This window comes from Oncorhynchus keta, chromosome 5 (genome assembly GCF_023373465.1).
Source record: "Oncorhynchus keta strain PuntledgeMale-10-30-2019 chromosome 5, Oket_V2, whole genome shotgun sequence".
Taxonomy (NCBI): Eukaryota; Metazoa; Chordata; class Actinopteri; order Salmoniformes; family Salmonidae; genus Oncorhynchus; species Oncorhynchus keta.
In genome coordinates, this window is record NC_068425.1 from 35,329,723 (window position 1) to 35,344,722 (window position 15,000).

Below are 15,000 nucleotides of genomic sequence, written 5' to 3' on the forward strand. Positions count from 1 at the left end.
AATAACACACAACCAACCTAGACTAACAGAGAACAAGCCCGCACAAAAGCAGGCGGGCCTAACAGGCTTAAATAGTCCTGAACCAAAACTCAAACAAGAAACAGGTGCAACCAAGTGGCAGCTAGTAGACCAGCTAGATGACCGCCGAGCGCCGCCCGAACAGGCAGGGGAGCCGGATGTCGTGACAGGTGGGCCCTCATTGTAAATAAGATTTTTTTCTTAACTGACTTGCCTAGTTAAATTAAGGTTAAATTTAAAAAATGTAAAATAAATAAGTAGATTTATCTTTTCCCTCAAATTACAGTCAATCACCATTTGTATACAGGCTACACTCAAAAACATGGAGGATGCAACATGAAGATAGAGGCTAAATAGACTGGCTTCTATTTTTATTTATTTTATTTAACTAAGCAAGTCCTATAGCAACCAGGCAAGTCCTATGTGTTCTATAGCAACAAGGATGTGAGCTTTAGGCTACTTCTCTGTGTGATTTGTCCTGATAATGATGTGTGTGTGTATCTGAGTGAGAATTCTGCTACAGAGGTGTGTGTTTGTTCATACATGGTCACACAGGTGCATAGTCTGTGTGCATTGGGGCATGTGCGTTCCTGCATGTGTATTTGAGTGTGTCCATATGCTGCTTTCCATGTGTTTAGTACAGGGTGATAATGAACTTTGTTTGGATATGATAATGATGTATTTTTATGTGTACTGTAAGCTTGCTGTAGGTGTAGACTGTAGGTGTAGACTGTAGGTGTGGACTGTAGGTGTAGACTATAGGTGTAGACTGTAGGTGTAGACTGTAGGTGTAGACTGTAGGTGTGGACTGTAGGTGTGGACTGTAGGTGTAGACTGTAGGTGTAGACTGTAGGTGTAGGCTGTAGGTGTAGACTGTAGGTGTGGTGCATTCGGAAAGTATTCAGACCCCTTGACTTTTTCCACATTGTTACGTTACAGCCTGATTCTGAAATATTAGATTTTTTATGTCCACATCAATCTACACACAATACCCCATAATGACAATGCGAAAGCAGGTTTTTATACATTTTTGCAAATGTATTAAAAATAAAAAACAGAAATGATTTATTTACGTAAGTATTGAGACCCTTTGTGAAGGGAAGGGGGGCAATCTAATAATAGGATGCCTCTGTCTTTAAGAGGTCAGAAACATGTATAGCTCTGAACTGTATTTCCTCACATCAGAATCTGACATTGTTGTTGGTTTACTTAACAAAACACCTCAAATATGTCAGTTTCTTGTGGGGACACTACTACATCATCAACAAGAGTGGCAGTCACTCACTCACTCTCATGTGCATTTGTAAAGGATACAGTCCTACATTACTATTCCAAGTGCACCATGCATGGAAAACGGATTAGCCATTCTAAATGTAATCAAACATGAATCCAGTTCATGTCATCTCAAATGCATTAGTAAAAAACTGTGATTGCACATGATCCTTCTGGATTGGATGTTGAGAATTGATAATAATGATATGAGTATGAGATCACTGATGTTGTTTGAGGCAGTAGAATGAAAGTACTGCTGGCTGCTTTCAGCAGAGCAGGCCACAGCATTGTGGAAATATAAATATTATGTAGAGCAACCATGTAGATGAGAATGAGCAGTCTCTATTCATGACATTTCTATCTTAAATGCTCCACAACGGTTTCCTGTTGAACATGCCCGTGTGTTGGCACCAAGGCTGGTTACAGGATATGGGTCCACTTGATGGTTAAGCAAACAATACCAGCTTTTTTGCATGTACACTTGTTCATGCAAAGTATGAAAAAGGATGAGAACAGGTGATAGGTACTTTGCATGTAACCTGACCTCGCAACTGAATTAAAGTTGTGTGTGTGTGTGTGTGTGTGTGTGTGTGTGTGTGTGTGTGTGTGTGTGTGTGTGTGTGTGTGTGTGTGTGTGTGTGTGTGTGTGTGTGTGTGTGTGTGTGTGTGTGTGTGTGTGTGTGTGTGTGTGTGTGTGTGTGTGTGTGTGTGTGAGAGGGAGGGAGGGAGATTGGTGATGTTATCTCTACTCCTGCCAACATGTTGGGATTATCACGTGTATCATCATGCGTGTGTGTGTTTCTGTTTCTATAGTCCCGAAATTGACCCCATAGCTGAAGTGTTGAATGATGCAATATTGTCAAAGGTAATATAGCTGTCAATAATGACACAGTTGATTTATTAGTAGTACACATAATTTAACTGTGACAAACACTGTAAATGTTTGGCTCACTCAGAAGTCTACTAATGAAAAACTGTACAAACATTCAATGTTGCAGCTTTTTGGCTTTTGTTCCAACATACCCCCACAACATAGTTAATCTAAATGTGTTTGTATACCTATCACACTATTGTTTCATATGATATTAATATCCTTTTCCCCTTAGTCAAATACTCAGAGCTGAATCCCCTTGAGCTACTTTCCTAATTACAACTGATGGTTTAGATGGCAAAGATTGGCTGATTTTTGACACACAGCATGTGAAGAGAACCAACAACGAAATAGATAGATAGATAGTCCAAATAAAACTCATTAAATCAGACTGATCATCTGTATCAATATCTATCTGTCAAAACGTTGTGCTCATGAACACATTCAGCAGGTAGGACTGGTAGACAGCTGCATTCTGCATTACGGGAAATTCCAGAGGTGTTGCTGTCGTTGACACCTACTTTACAGTAGTTACATAACCAATGAGAGGAACCTGGTTTACTTACTGACACGTTTCTGGTTCCTGGACACGGTGCTGTCTTTGTATACCTCCAGACCAACCAGACCCAGACAGAGTAACAACAGAGACCATGGGACTCATTTGGGCCCTTAAATTTCACAGATGAGATCCAAACTTCAGGCAGATCTGATGGCCGCGGCTGAAAAAGAAGTGGAAAGAGATTGGAGTCGGATAACAACAACACATAAAGAGGAAGTCCTGCCGCACAGAACTTCCTGTGGCCTCTGTTAAGCCACTTTCCCCCTGCCCCCCCCCCACCTTGGACTCCTTTCTGTCTTGCTACCCATGGACTGACCCCTTTCACCCCCCACAAGGAAGGAAGTATCTGTCACCCTATCCCCCTGCCAGACCCAAACCAGACCCCCCTCTCCTCCACCCCCCTCAACCTTTACCTCAGTTGGGTATTCTAGCCTATGGTTTAAGGGGTATTAATCAAATAAAATTGTATTTATCACATGCGCTGAGTACAACAGGTAGACCTTACAGTGGAATGCTTACTTACAAGCCCTAACCAACAATGCAGTTTAATAACTCTACCTACATGTAGTGTAGGTAGCACCTACAGCAGTGTAACAGGGGGGGCAATGCAAATAGTCAGGGTAGTCATTTGATTAGATGTTATGGTGTCTTATGGCTTAGGGGTAGAAACTGTTTAGAAGCCTCCTGGACCTAGACTTGGCACTCTGGTACCACTTGCCATGCGGTAGCAGAGAGAACAGTCTATGACTAGGGTGGCTGGAGTCTTTGACAATGTTTAGGGCCTTCCTCTGACACCGCCTGATATAGAGGTCCTGGATGGCAGGAACCTTGGCCCCAGTGATGTACTGGGCCGTTCGCACTACCTTCTATAGTGCCTTGCGGTCGTAGGCAGAGCATTTTCCGTACCAGGCAGTGATGCAACCAGTCAGGATGCTCTCGATGGTGCAGCAGTAGAACCTTTTCAGGATCTGAGGACCCATGCCAAATCTTTTCAGTCTCCTGAGGGGGAATAGGTTTTGTCATGCCCTCTTCAAGACTGCATTTGTGTGCTTGGACCATATTAGTTTGTTGATGATGTGGACACCAAGGAACTTGAAGCTCTCAACCTGCTTCACTGCAGCCCCGTCAATGAGAATGAGGGCATGCTCGGTCCTCCATTTCCTGTAGTCCACAATCATCTCCTTTGTCTTGATCACGTTGAGGGATAGGTTGTTATTCTGGTACCACACGTCCAGGTGTCTGACCTCCTCCCTATAGGCTGTCTCGTCGTTGTCGGTGATCATGCCTACCACTGTTGTGTCATCGGCAAACTTAATGATGGTGTTGGAGTCATGCCTCGCCGTGCAGTCACGAGTGAACAGGGGGTACAGGAGGGGACTGAGCACGCACCCCTGAGGTGCCACCGTGTTGAGGATCAGCGTGGTGAATGGAGAATCCAGATTGACCCCTTGCCCCTACCACATATTGGATAGGAGTAAACAATATAATGGCAATTCCACCTAGCCAATCAGAGGGTTATACTACAAATCAGGATCAATGAGTTACACAGCTAACTTTGATAAACAACCAGAAATTACTAATGATTTCTGGATCATTAAGAAAGCTAAAATTAGATGTGTATTTTGGGTTGTTGAGTCTGTTAGACCATGGCCATTTCAAGGCAAGTTATCTGGCTAAGTCATTGCTCTTGCTTTGTAGTATACCCCTCATACGGCAAGATGAAGCTATAGTATTACCATAGTAAATATATGGCAAGGTGAAGCTACAGTCAAATCAAATCAAATTTAATTATATAGCCCTTCGTACATCAGCTGATATCTCAAAGTGCTGTACAGAAACCCAGCCTAAAACCCCAAACAGCAAGCAATGCAGGTGTAGAAGCACGGTGGCTAGGAAAAACTCCCTAGAAAGGCTAAAACCTAGGAAGAAACCTAGAGAGGAACCAGGTTATGTGGGGTGGCCAGTCCTCTTCTGGCTGTACCGGGTGGAGATTATAACAGAACATGGCCAAGATGTTCAAATGTTCATAAATGACCAGCATGGTCGAATAATAATAAGGCAGAAAAGTTGAAACTGGAGCAGCAGCACAGTCAGGTGGACTGGGGACAGCAAGGAGTCATCATGTCAGGTCGTCCTGGGGCACGGTCCTTGGGCTCAGGTCCTCCGAGAGAGAGAAAGAAAGAGAGAATTAGAGGGAGCATATGTGGGGTGGCCAGTCCTCTTCTGGCTGTGCCGGTGGAGATTATAACAGAACATGGCCAAGATGTTCAAATGTTCATAAATGACCAGCATGGTTGAATAATAGTAAGGCAGAACAGTTGAAACTGGAGCAGCAGCATGGCCAGGTGGACTGGGGACAGCAAGGAGTCATCATGTCAGGTAGTCCTGGGGCATGGTCCTAGGGCTCAGGTCAGTTGAAACTGGAGCAGCAGCATGGCCAGGTGGACTGGGGACAGCAAAGAGTCATCATGTCAGGTAGTCCTAGGGCATGGTCCTAGGGCTCAGGTCCTCCGAGAGAGAGAAAGAAAGAAGGAGAGAATTAGAGAACGCACACTTAGATTCACACAGGACACCGAATAGGACAGGAGAAGTATATATATATATATATATATAGCCATTTAGCAGACGCTTTTATCCAAAGCGACTTACAGTCATGTGTGCATACATTCTACGTATGGGTGGTCCCGGGAATCGAACCCACTACCCTGGCGTTACAAGTGCCATGCTCTACCAACTGAGCTACAGAAGGACCATAGTACTCCAGATATAACAAACTGACCCTAGCCCCCCGACACAAACTACTGCAGCATAAATACTGGAGGCTGAGACAGTATTACCATAGTAAATATATGGCAAGATGAAGCTACAGTATTACCATAGTAAATATATGGCAAGATGAAGCTACAGTATTACCATAGTAAATATATGGCAAGATGAAGCTACAGTATTACCATAGTAAATATATGGCAAGATGTAGTTATTACCAGAATAAGTATTTTTTATTTATAGATGTTTTATTTCACCTTTATTTAACTAGGCAAGTCAGTTAAGAACAAATTCTTATTTACAATGACAATAAGTTACCTATCCAGTCTATTCAAATATACATGAAGCATGTAGGGGTTGTGGCTGAAGGTCAATTTGGGATTGAGTATCTGAACTCCCCTCGCCCCACTTACAAGATAGGAAGTCGCCCCTTCAGCCTTCACCCCAGACCCCACTCCCAACCACAACCACAACCACAACCACCCATCACTACCACCACCATCCATCCCCCAACCATATCCAAATCCCCCATCACCACCATCCCCCACCACCCCCCACCCATATCCCTTGTCTCAGTCTATGCCCACAAGCTGTAGCCTGTATGAAGAAGGAGAATCATCAACCTAGTTATGATGGAAACCCTTGACTTGGTAACTTTAGAGTTCATTTTCACGGTAATTCACTCTGTGAGGTCAGCATAGAAATTCACTCTGTTAGGTCAGCATAGAAATTCACTCTGTGAGGTCAGCATGGAAATTCACTCTGTGAGGTCAGCATAGCTATTCACTCTGTGAGATCAGCATGGAAATTCACTCTGTGAGGTCAGCATGGAAATTCACTCTGTGAGGTCAGCATAGAAATTCACTCTGTGAGGTCAGCATAGAAATTCACTCTGTGAGGTCAGCATAGAAATTCACTCTGTGAAGTCAGCATGGAAATTCACTCTGTGAGGTCAGCATAGCTATTCACTCTGTGAGGTCGGCATGGAAATTCACTCTGGGAGGTCAGCATGGAAATTCACTCTGTGAGGTCAGCATGGAAATTCACTCTGTGAGGTCAGCATGGAAATTCACTCTGTGAGGTCAGCATAGCTATTCACTCTGTGAGGTCGGCATGGAAATTCACTCTGGGAGGTCAGCATGGAAATTCACTCTGTGAGGTCAGCATGGAAATTCACTCTGTGAGGTCAGCATGGAAATTCACTCTGTGAGGTCAGCATGGAAATTCACTCTGTGAGGTCAGCATAGCTATTCACTCTGTGAGGTCAGCATAGAAATTCACACAATCGAAACACTCTAATACAACATACCTGTTCTACTGTGTCGGGTCAAATCATGAGAATATAATGGACACTCCCAAAATAAATTAGGGCATCTCCAAGCATGAAAGGATATTGATGTTGTTCTAGACTGCTATTTTTAGGGCAGCCCCAAGCCAATTCAAACCCTGACCAACGAGGAGAGTATCAGACCTCCTGAAAGCCCTCCTTCCATTCTCTAATGTAAAGGAAGCTTCTCCGTCATTGGCTTATGGTCAGTTTGGTGTAAGACGTGTAGATTGGTTACTCTCTGATCAGTCAAATGGATATGATATAGATTTAGGATATGCACTATGTGTCTATACACTGTGGACTACATCTCAATCTGACTTATACAGTGAAGACTTTCTCAGTCTTTCCACTCTTTCACACTACATACTGGTACATGTGTGAACCAGTACAGCTATCAGCACCCCCTTCAGTAAAGACTCTTTCAGAATGCTTGGTCCAACTGGTGGTGTGTACTCAAACATCCCAAATGCTATATCAATGCACCCATTTGCTTTATAAATCATATATTCTGGGTTTATATAAATATTGAAAAGATGTTGCCCTACAATCCCCATAGAAAGCCAGTGTGATGCTACTGTACAGCTGTACTGTATGTAATGCAGCTGGCGCCTGACTGGACTATGAGGTGAATGGGTTTTGGGGGGTAATTTGGGTGTGGGGGTCGTTCGACAGTTAGGGAGTTGGCGGCTGAAGGGGGAGGTAACCACTAACCTGCCCCCTGGTGTTACCGTGGAGACTGGAGCATATGAAGTCGTGTTGTTTCTCTGACTGCTCAATCAGGTCACGTGAAGTTGGTCAGGAGCGCCGGGCGCCGCAGCCGTCTCGTCTGACATGGGGGGGAGCGTAATCTGCCAGATGCAGTGCCATGGGCGCCCTCGGGGCATAAGGCAACTGCCATCAGCCCGCAGTGGCACACTGAGAGAGAGAGAGAGAGAGAGAGAGAGAGAGAGAGAGAGAGAGAGAGAGAGAGAGCCCTGGTAGTCAGCCAGAAAGGCCAGCATATGTTGGGTTTTAAGAAGTTAAACAGGCTTGGGTGACAGTTAGGCTTCTGTAGCACAGAAAATATTCAAATAATGCCTGTGTGCTGTGCATTGTTGAATACTTTGCTTGAATCCCGCCCAGTGGAAAATGGAGAAAGAGAGAAAAACTAAGAAAACACAGAGTTTCCTGGACTGGATTGGACATCTGGGCCCCAAACAGAACCCCCCCCCCCCACACACACCAAACTGAGAGCCTGGTCGGGAGCCCCCACTTCCAAAAGTCCCCCATCTCCCTTTGCGCTCCCTTTTTTTCAAATCATTCCCCTAAACTCCTACTAAACACAGGAACACACACGTTTCCCAACTCTCCCAGGACCCACCCCTCCTCTTTCTTCTCCTCTCCAAGCTAAGTGGCATGATCCCCCAGCATTATGTTCCTATTAAAACACATGTCTAGATCATCACAGGGTACGCAGAAGGTCCGAGTGCAGAAAAAGCAAACAACGTCTGGATGTGTAGCCCCTGGACCAAGGTTTACATTCCCACCACCCCTCAGGTCTACCTGGTCTACGCCAGGCGTTGTGGGGTTATCCAGGTGGAACTTCAGGGCCCTGTTTATACTCTACTTCTAAGCCCAGTGGCTCCAGGTTCTACCTGGAATCAACAACAGTTCTTCAAAGGGTTCTCCTATGGAGACAGCCGAAGAACCCTTTTAGGTTGTAGATAGAACCATTTTTCAAAGAGCGTATATATCAGTTGAATTAAGGATGACTTGCAGGACCAGCAAACAGAGAGGTGTTAGAGTTTGTCATTTGCCATGTGAACCAACATGGTACAACAGTACTCCATCCAACCGGAATACACTGGATCATTCTGGATCGAGCTAGTTCTGGTAGTGTCATGCTGATGTAATGTTTAGACTGCAGAGGACTTCTAGAACCAATCAAAGTGGAATGCTGGAGTCTGTGATGTGAGGAATATTCACACAGTTTCATGTATTCCTTTGTGCTTCACATGTTGTTCAAACATAAACTACAGTATGTAGACTATAGGAACATCAGCTGGATGCTTCACACTCCATTCGTTTCAGTTTATAGGGATAGCCTACATAGGGGTTTGTCTTCACAATTGTCTCTCTGTATAAGAAGAAGCATTCAATTCTGGAACATTTTTGTAAGACACATCAATGAATAAACAAATGAAAGAATGAATGAATACATTAAAACATCTGTTCACTATTGACCCCTGGAGTAATGTGTACAGGAAGAGAGACCCCCTTCTTTCTCTGAAGAGGCAGGAATGCGATAATTGAAACCGTGTGTGTTGTAGAAACACAGCCGCAGAGTTTGTGTGTGTGTGTGTGTGTGTGTGTGTGTGTGTGTGTGTGTGTGTGTGTGTGTGTGTGTGTGTGTGTGTGTGTCTTTTCCCTGCTATTGGCCTACACACTGGCTGGTTCCCACTGCTTGTGTACGTGTTTGTTCTGGGCTTGGAATCAGATACCACTTCACTCTCCAGTACCATTCCCTGTCTCATAGTGGCATCCTTGTTTTCTGGATCTGTATTACTGGACCAAGCAGAGATCCTGCAGTATAGCCTACATTGGAGAGGATAATATGATATAATAGTCTAGTTTCTAAAATCGTCAGCACACACACACACACAATGAGCATATTTTCTTTGTCAATGAAAGAAACCAGATACAGTGACCGTAGGACGGCAACATTGAGAAGTGATTTCATATGTAGGCCTATATTATACATACTTGACCAAATCACTGATCTGGGGATATGATTGAATAATTCCCTCACAGATTACAATACATTGCAGCCGTTGTACAGTACAGTCACATGAGGGCAGGTCTGTAGTCGCTGCTCCACAGGGCGGGACAGATAATGATGACGTACAGTGAAAGCTGCCTGTCTGTCTAGTGGAGAAGCGGAGTCGTGGAGCTCGGATGGGATAGTCTACTCTCCTGATGCTAGTGGAGTGAAGGTGTATCTGTCGGATAATATGCTACCGATCACTCTAGAAAAAAAGACGTCGCCGATTCAGTTGCATCTGAAATAGGCTACACCGGTGACGGATATCCAAGCGGATTGCCTCGTGATTCCAGTATTGATGGCAAGAAAATAATATTCCCCAAAACAAGACGCGGCTTCTGTGGTCAACCTGTCTGCGAATGCACCCTACAAATTAAAACGCGCATTTCAATATTTTACCCCACATTCATACAACAAGTTTCAGCGATCTTACCTCTTTTTTTTGGACCTTTGCATTTTCCCCTTCAGCCATGGACGAAGACAATCAAGGTAGCGTTACATCCCTTTCACACGCATGTTTATCTTTCATGTGTCGATGTGTTGTTGTGTACACTAGGATCATATGGGGTAGGCTACAGCAGGACCCAAGGCCGGTTTAATGACAACTATCAGGTTAACACCGTATTTGGTATTGTGATATTTCACATAATAATAATAATAATAATAATAATATAATCTGTCTATGTTTTATGTTACAATAGATTTAAGGATGACGTTAGAAAATAAGAAAAAAATACGAAAATAAAAGGCATTTAGAATGTGAACCTTTATCCCTCTACGTTGAGAGAGAGAGAGAGAGAGAGAGAGAGAGAGAGAATATATCAGTGTTTTTATCCCTTTAGTTACGTTCACAGCATGTTATTATTATTATTATTATTATTATTATTATATTACGTTGAGACACAATTGACATGTTCAGCCTCACTCGTGTATGGTATAGCGACCCAGTTATGTTTCATGGTTCCATGAGAAGTCATCTGAAACAGAACCATCAGTCATCACACACAGTGGATGTGTAGCGCGCTAATGCAGGATGGAGGGGTATGGATTGACCTATATTCAGCGTAAATAACAAACAGGACTGTCACACTCCAGCGGATAGGCATGATGCCTGTATGAATACATCACTGTCACGAGGCTGAATGCAGAACGCTACTCCCTTGGCTTATTATTAAAACTTTAAGTCACCAGGTCAGTTACACACTCATTCCAGGCAAGCTCAACAGGTCATTCCATATGTAGGGAAGGCTAATTCAAGCATTGCTCAGTGATATATAAAGTTATGAGGAATTGAAGAGTGCTATCTCTGGCTCAGTTCCATGACTAGATGCTTTTGGTATGAATATGTGTGTGTGTTGACATAAGCACAATCGGCTCAGTACGCTACACATGATTTGGATATCTCTATTTGAGCCAGAAAAGTCCCGACCCACCTTTTGAGAAAACACTGATCTAGGCCCCTTTACTGTTTAGTCCAGAGCTATGTGATGTATGTTGTTCACTGTGGCAGAGTGGAGCGAGGGAAGAGGGTACAGAGCCCTCATTGTGCTGCTATCAAAGTGCTTCCCCTCCAGTGGTGAGTGGGAGACGTCAGCAGCAGCACAGACAGACACCACAGACAGACAGACACCACAGACAGACAGACACCACAGACAGACACCACAGACAGACACCACAGACAGACAGACATATTGTATGGTCCTGTGATGCCAACCAGATATAATAGACAGTTAGACTGCCAAGAGAGGAAGATCGACCCCCCTCCATTCCATCCTATCCCTGTTCCCCCTCTCCCTCACGGCAGTTTTCCCTAACAGAGAGAATGAATGATTGGATGGATGGATGGATGGATGGATAGATTGTGGTCTGGAATGATAAGAGAAGTGTCAATGTGTGTGATGGAGGGGATCTCTGTGTGTGTGTGTGTGTGTGTGTGTGTGTGTGTGTGTGTGTGTGTGTGTGTGTGTGTGTGTGTGTGTGTGTGTGTGTGTGTGTGTGTGTGTGTGTGTGTGTGTGTGTGTGTGTGTGTGTGTGTGTGTGAGTGGAAGGGAGGTGTGTGTATGTGTATTGGAGGGGAAGTATGTGTGTTGGAGGGGAAGTCTGTGTGTGGGTTGAAGGGGATGTGTGTGTGTGAGTCTATTTGTTGGAAGACATGGCTGTGTGTGTATGTGTGTGTCTATGTGCTGGAGGAGATATGTGTGTGTAATATAGGCCATGCTGTTTTCACTCATCTGGAATAACGTATTAATATGTACTGGAAGGATACGCATAGCGCCACATATGCCAGTTCTGCAGACAGTTGATGAGAGAGAGAGACCACCAGGCTTATTGTCTAGCATGCTTGGCTTGATTTAGGACACTTGAAGGACATCATCACCAATCATCAGTGATCTCTTCACCCAAGATCTACAGTATATACACTGTATGCCCGAACAGAACCAGAGCTTACCAGGGTCACTGAGGAGAGACAGCCCAGGGAGGAGGTGATTCGGCTGGGTAGCAGAGCAGGGCAGAGCAGAGTGGGTGAGAGACGGTTCCTGGCTCTGCTCCGTGGGATACTGTCTGTGACACGCCGGGCGTGGGGCGGTCGACAGGAGTCCTGCTGGGCCAGTGTGATTAACACACACACATAGCATGCCAGACCAGATGGAGAGCTGCCAGAGAGAGAGGGATGGAGAGAGCAGGAGAATGAGAGAGCGGCCAAAGGATAATAGCGAGATCAAGTGGTAGACAGAGAGGAAGAGGAGGGAAGGTTGGAGACAGACCAGAGAGGTAAGGAGGAAGGCCAGGTCAGTGCAGGGATGAGTACATATTCCTCAATAATCAATACTTCAGTCTATTACTGGATTTTTGTTCAATAAAACTCCTATCTGTTGTGTGATGATTAGCTAACTGTGGGTGGTAGTAGTGATGTGCTGTGCCCCTCTCCACCAGTGAGGCGTTATAGGAGAGAGCAGAGCACTCATCATTCACACACACGTGTTATAAAACTCATGGTAGCAGAGAAATGATTGAATACATGACAGAGACAATACAATGCTTCTCCACAGGCACCTGCTCTGATTGGTGCCTCACTGCTGAGAGAGAGAGAGAGAGAGAGAGAGAGAGAGAGAGAGAGAGAGAGAGAGAGAGAGAGAGAGTGTTTTTATCCCTTTAGTTAGTTCAGAGATGTCTACCGAGGAGTGTGTATGTTTGAGCCACAAACCGCTCTGTTTACTCAGTGTCGAAAACCGAGTTTTCAGAGAGAGAGCTATGCCCGTGCAGCCGCGAGGTTATGCCATGCACGCTCCAGGCTAGCCGAGGCGAGACACCTTCCAACTCGGAGGCATATCTCAATAGTCTGATATGGCTTCCTCTGCTTGTCTCCTGTCCTTCATCTGCACTAATGAAGAATGGGACATTAAGCACCTACTACACTCAGCCACAGTATTTATTTGACCCGAAGGCCTGCTATTCCCTCTACTCTGACCAACCCACATTCAGGATAGAAGTAGATGAAGCAACGGTCCCAGACCTTCTCGTGTGCTTCCTTCTGTGGATGGCAAAATGGCTTCAGACAGAGAATGTTAAGGAGGTTGTTTGTTTACGTTTGGTCTGTGGAATAGATGCTGTGTCTCTGGACCTCTCTGTTTACCCAAGGCCCACCCTCTGTGAAGTAGCTAAGAGAAGTGCAGCTGAAAAGTTGATGGGTCACGGTTCAATGACTATATGAACTCTCCACAATTTAGAGCAACTCACGCTTTGCTGGTCCAGCTAGAAGACGTCCCTTTGCTCTGGTGCAGCACAGAGCGCACATTGTGCCGATCCACCATTTATTCAGGTGGACTGGAGTCCTTCAAAGTATGCCACAGCACAGCGGCCTCCCAAACTGACAGGCCCTCCCAGGGCTCCACTGACCTGACCAGTGGGTCAAGAGCTTGGGACTAGAAGGTTCTCTCTTCATTTTTGTCAAAATTGAGTTGTTGACATAGCCTTTTTCTTTTCAATGTTCTCTACTTATATAGTACAGTAAATACTCCAATTCACATTGTTAAGATAAAGATTCCTGACACTAGTCAAACCAATGAGCATTCAGAACTTTAAGGCCAATTATGTCAGAATCATTGCAGATAGAACCTTATAGGTCCAACCCACTGGTCACACACTGGTTAAATCAACATTGTTTCCACGTCATTTTAATGAAATGACGTGGAACCAACGTGTTATAGACGTTAAATTGACGTCTGTCCAGTGGGAAGCTCTCAATGTGTATGTATGGCTTGACAACAATAGTGAGGGCACTAAAGCACATACAGAGCTGGAACCAGCTCTAGTTTACTACTGCAGTCCTGCAGAAATAGATTGGATCCCAGCAGGCCAGTCTGGATTTAGACTACCACAACTGCATTAACAGGAAAAAGTAGCAGCCAAAAATAATATGAAGACTACATTTTATTGGTAATAGTGCCTATGTGTTCCACATCTCTCTGGCTGCTGACTGTGGGCGTGGTCAACATCCACTGCTGCCCCAATCAGTTACTTCTCAATCTAACCCTGACTGTGGGCGTGGTCAACATCCACTGCTGCCCCAATCAGTTACTTCTCAATCTAACCCTGACTGTGGGCGTGGTCAACATCCACTGCTGCCCCAATCAGTTACTTCTCAATCTAACCCTGACTGTGGGCGTGGTCAACATCCACTGCTGCCCCAATCAGTTACTTCTCAATCTAACCCTGACTGTGGGCGTGGTCAACATCCACTGCTGCCCCAATCAGTTACTTCTCAATCTAACCCTGACTGGTCAATACTATGTCCTATAGCTTCTCTCTCTCCGTATATCTTAGTTTAACAGTCATTTTTCTTTCCAGTCTAAATATACTGTATTTCAGTCTAAATATATATCTTCTACATTGATTGGTGGGTTGTCTGGTTTTCCACCCAGGCCTCCCTGTGTGATTCAGCCCAGTGTGAGTCACCTCTGTCAGGCTGGGCTCTGTGTTGTGACTGCTGGGTAGTTGTCCCCACCCTGATGCCTTGCTGGTTGTATAACAGAGACCTTGTTTGGCCTGGCTCAATATCTGATCATACAAACAGATACAGCAGAGAGGGGGACTTGATACTGTACGGTGGATGGGTTGAGTGGGTGTGTAGCCAGAGGGGTTTCAAGTCAATAAGTCACCATCTTATCATTTAAAACACACTGTTCCTATCACACACACCCTACTATAGGTCCAAACAAGCAGATGTTTCTATTGCATTTAACCTTTATTCACCCAGGTTAATGTTACTGAGATATGATTTCTTTTTTAAGAGAGACTGAAGGGTGTCAAGTCCACATTTTGAATGGTGGAGCGCGTGCTACAGTTAAGTCTTTGATACTCTCCTATACACCCTACTTGAGTTG

At 44.7% G+C, this 15,000-nt stretch overlaps 1 protein-coding gene across 1 annotated transcript in view; it reads left to right on the forward strand.

The window, feature by feature from the left end:
- The first annotated feature begins 9,678 nt into the window (after positions 1-9,678).
- Positions 9,679-15,000, forward strand: part of LOC118382273 (cytohesin-3) — a 57,375-nt gene continuing 52,053 nt past the window's right edge. Inside the window, exon 1 of the mRNA XM_052519793.1 lies at positions 9,679-10,105. Coding sequence (XP_052375753.1) covers positions 10,087-10,105 — 19 coding nt within the window. The 5' untranslated portion in view covers positions 9,679-10,086. The remainder of the gene's footprint in view (positions 10,106-15,000) is intronic.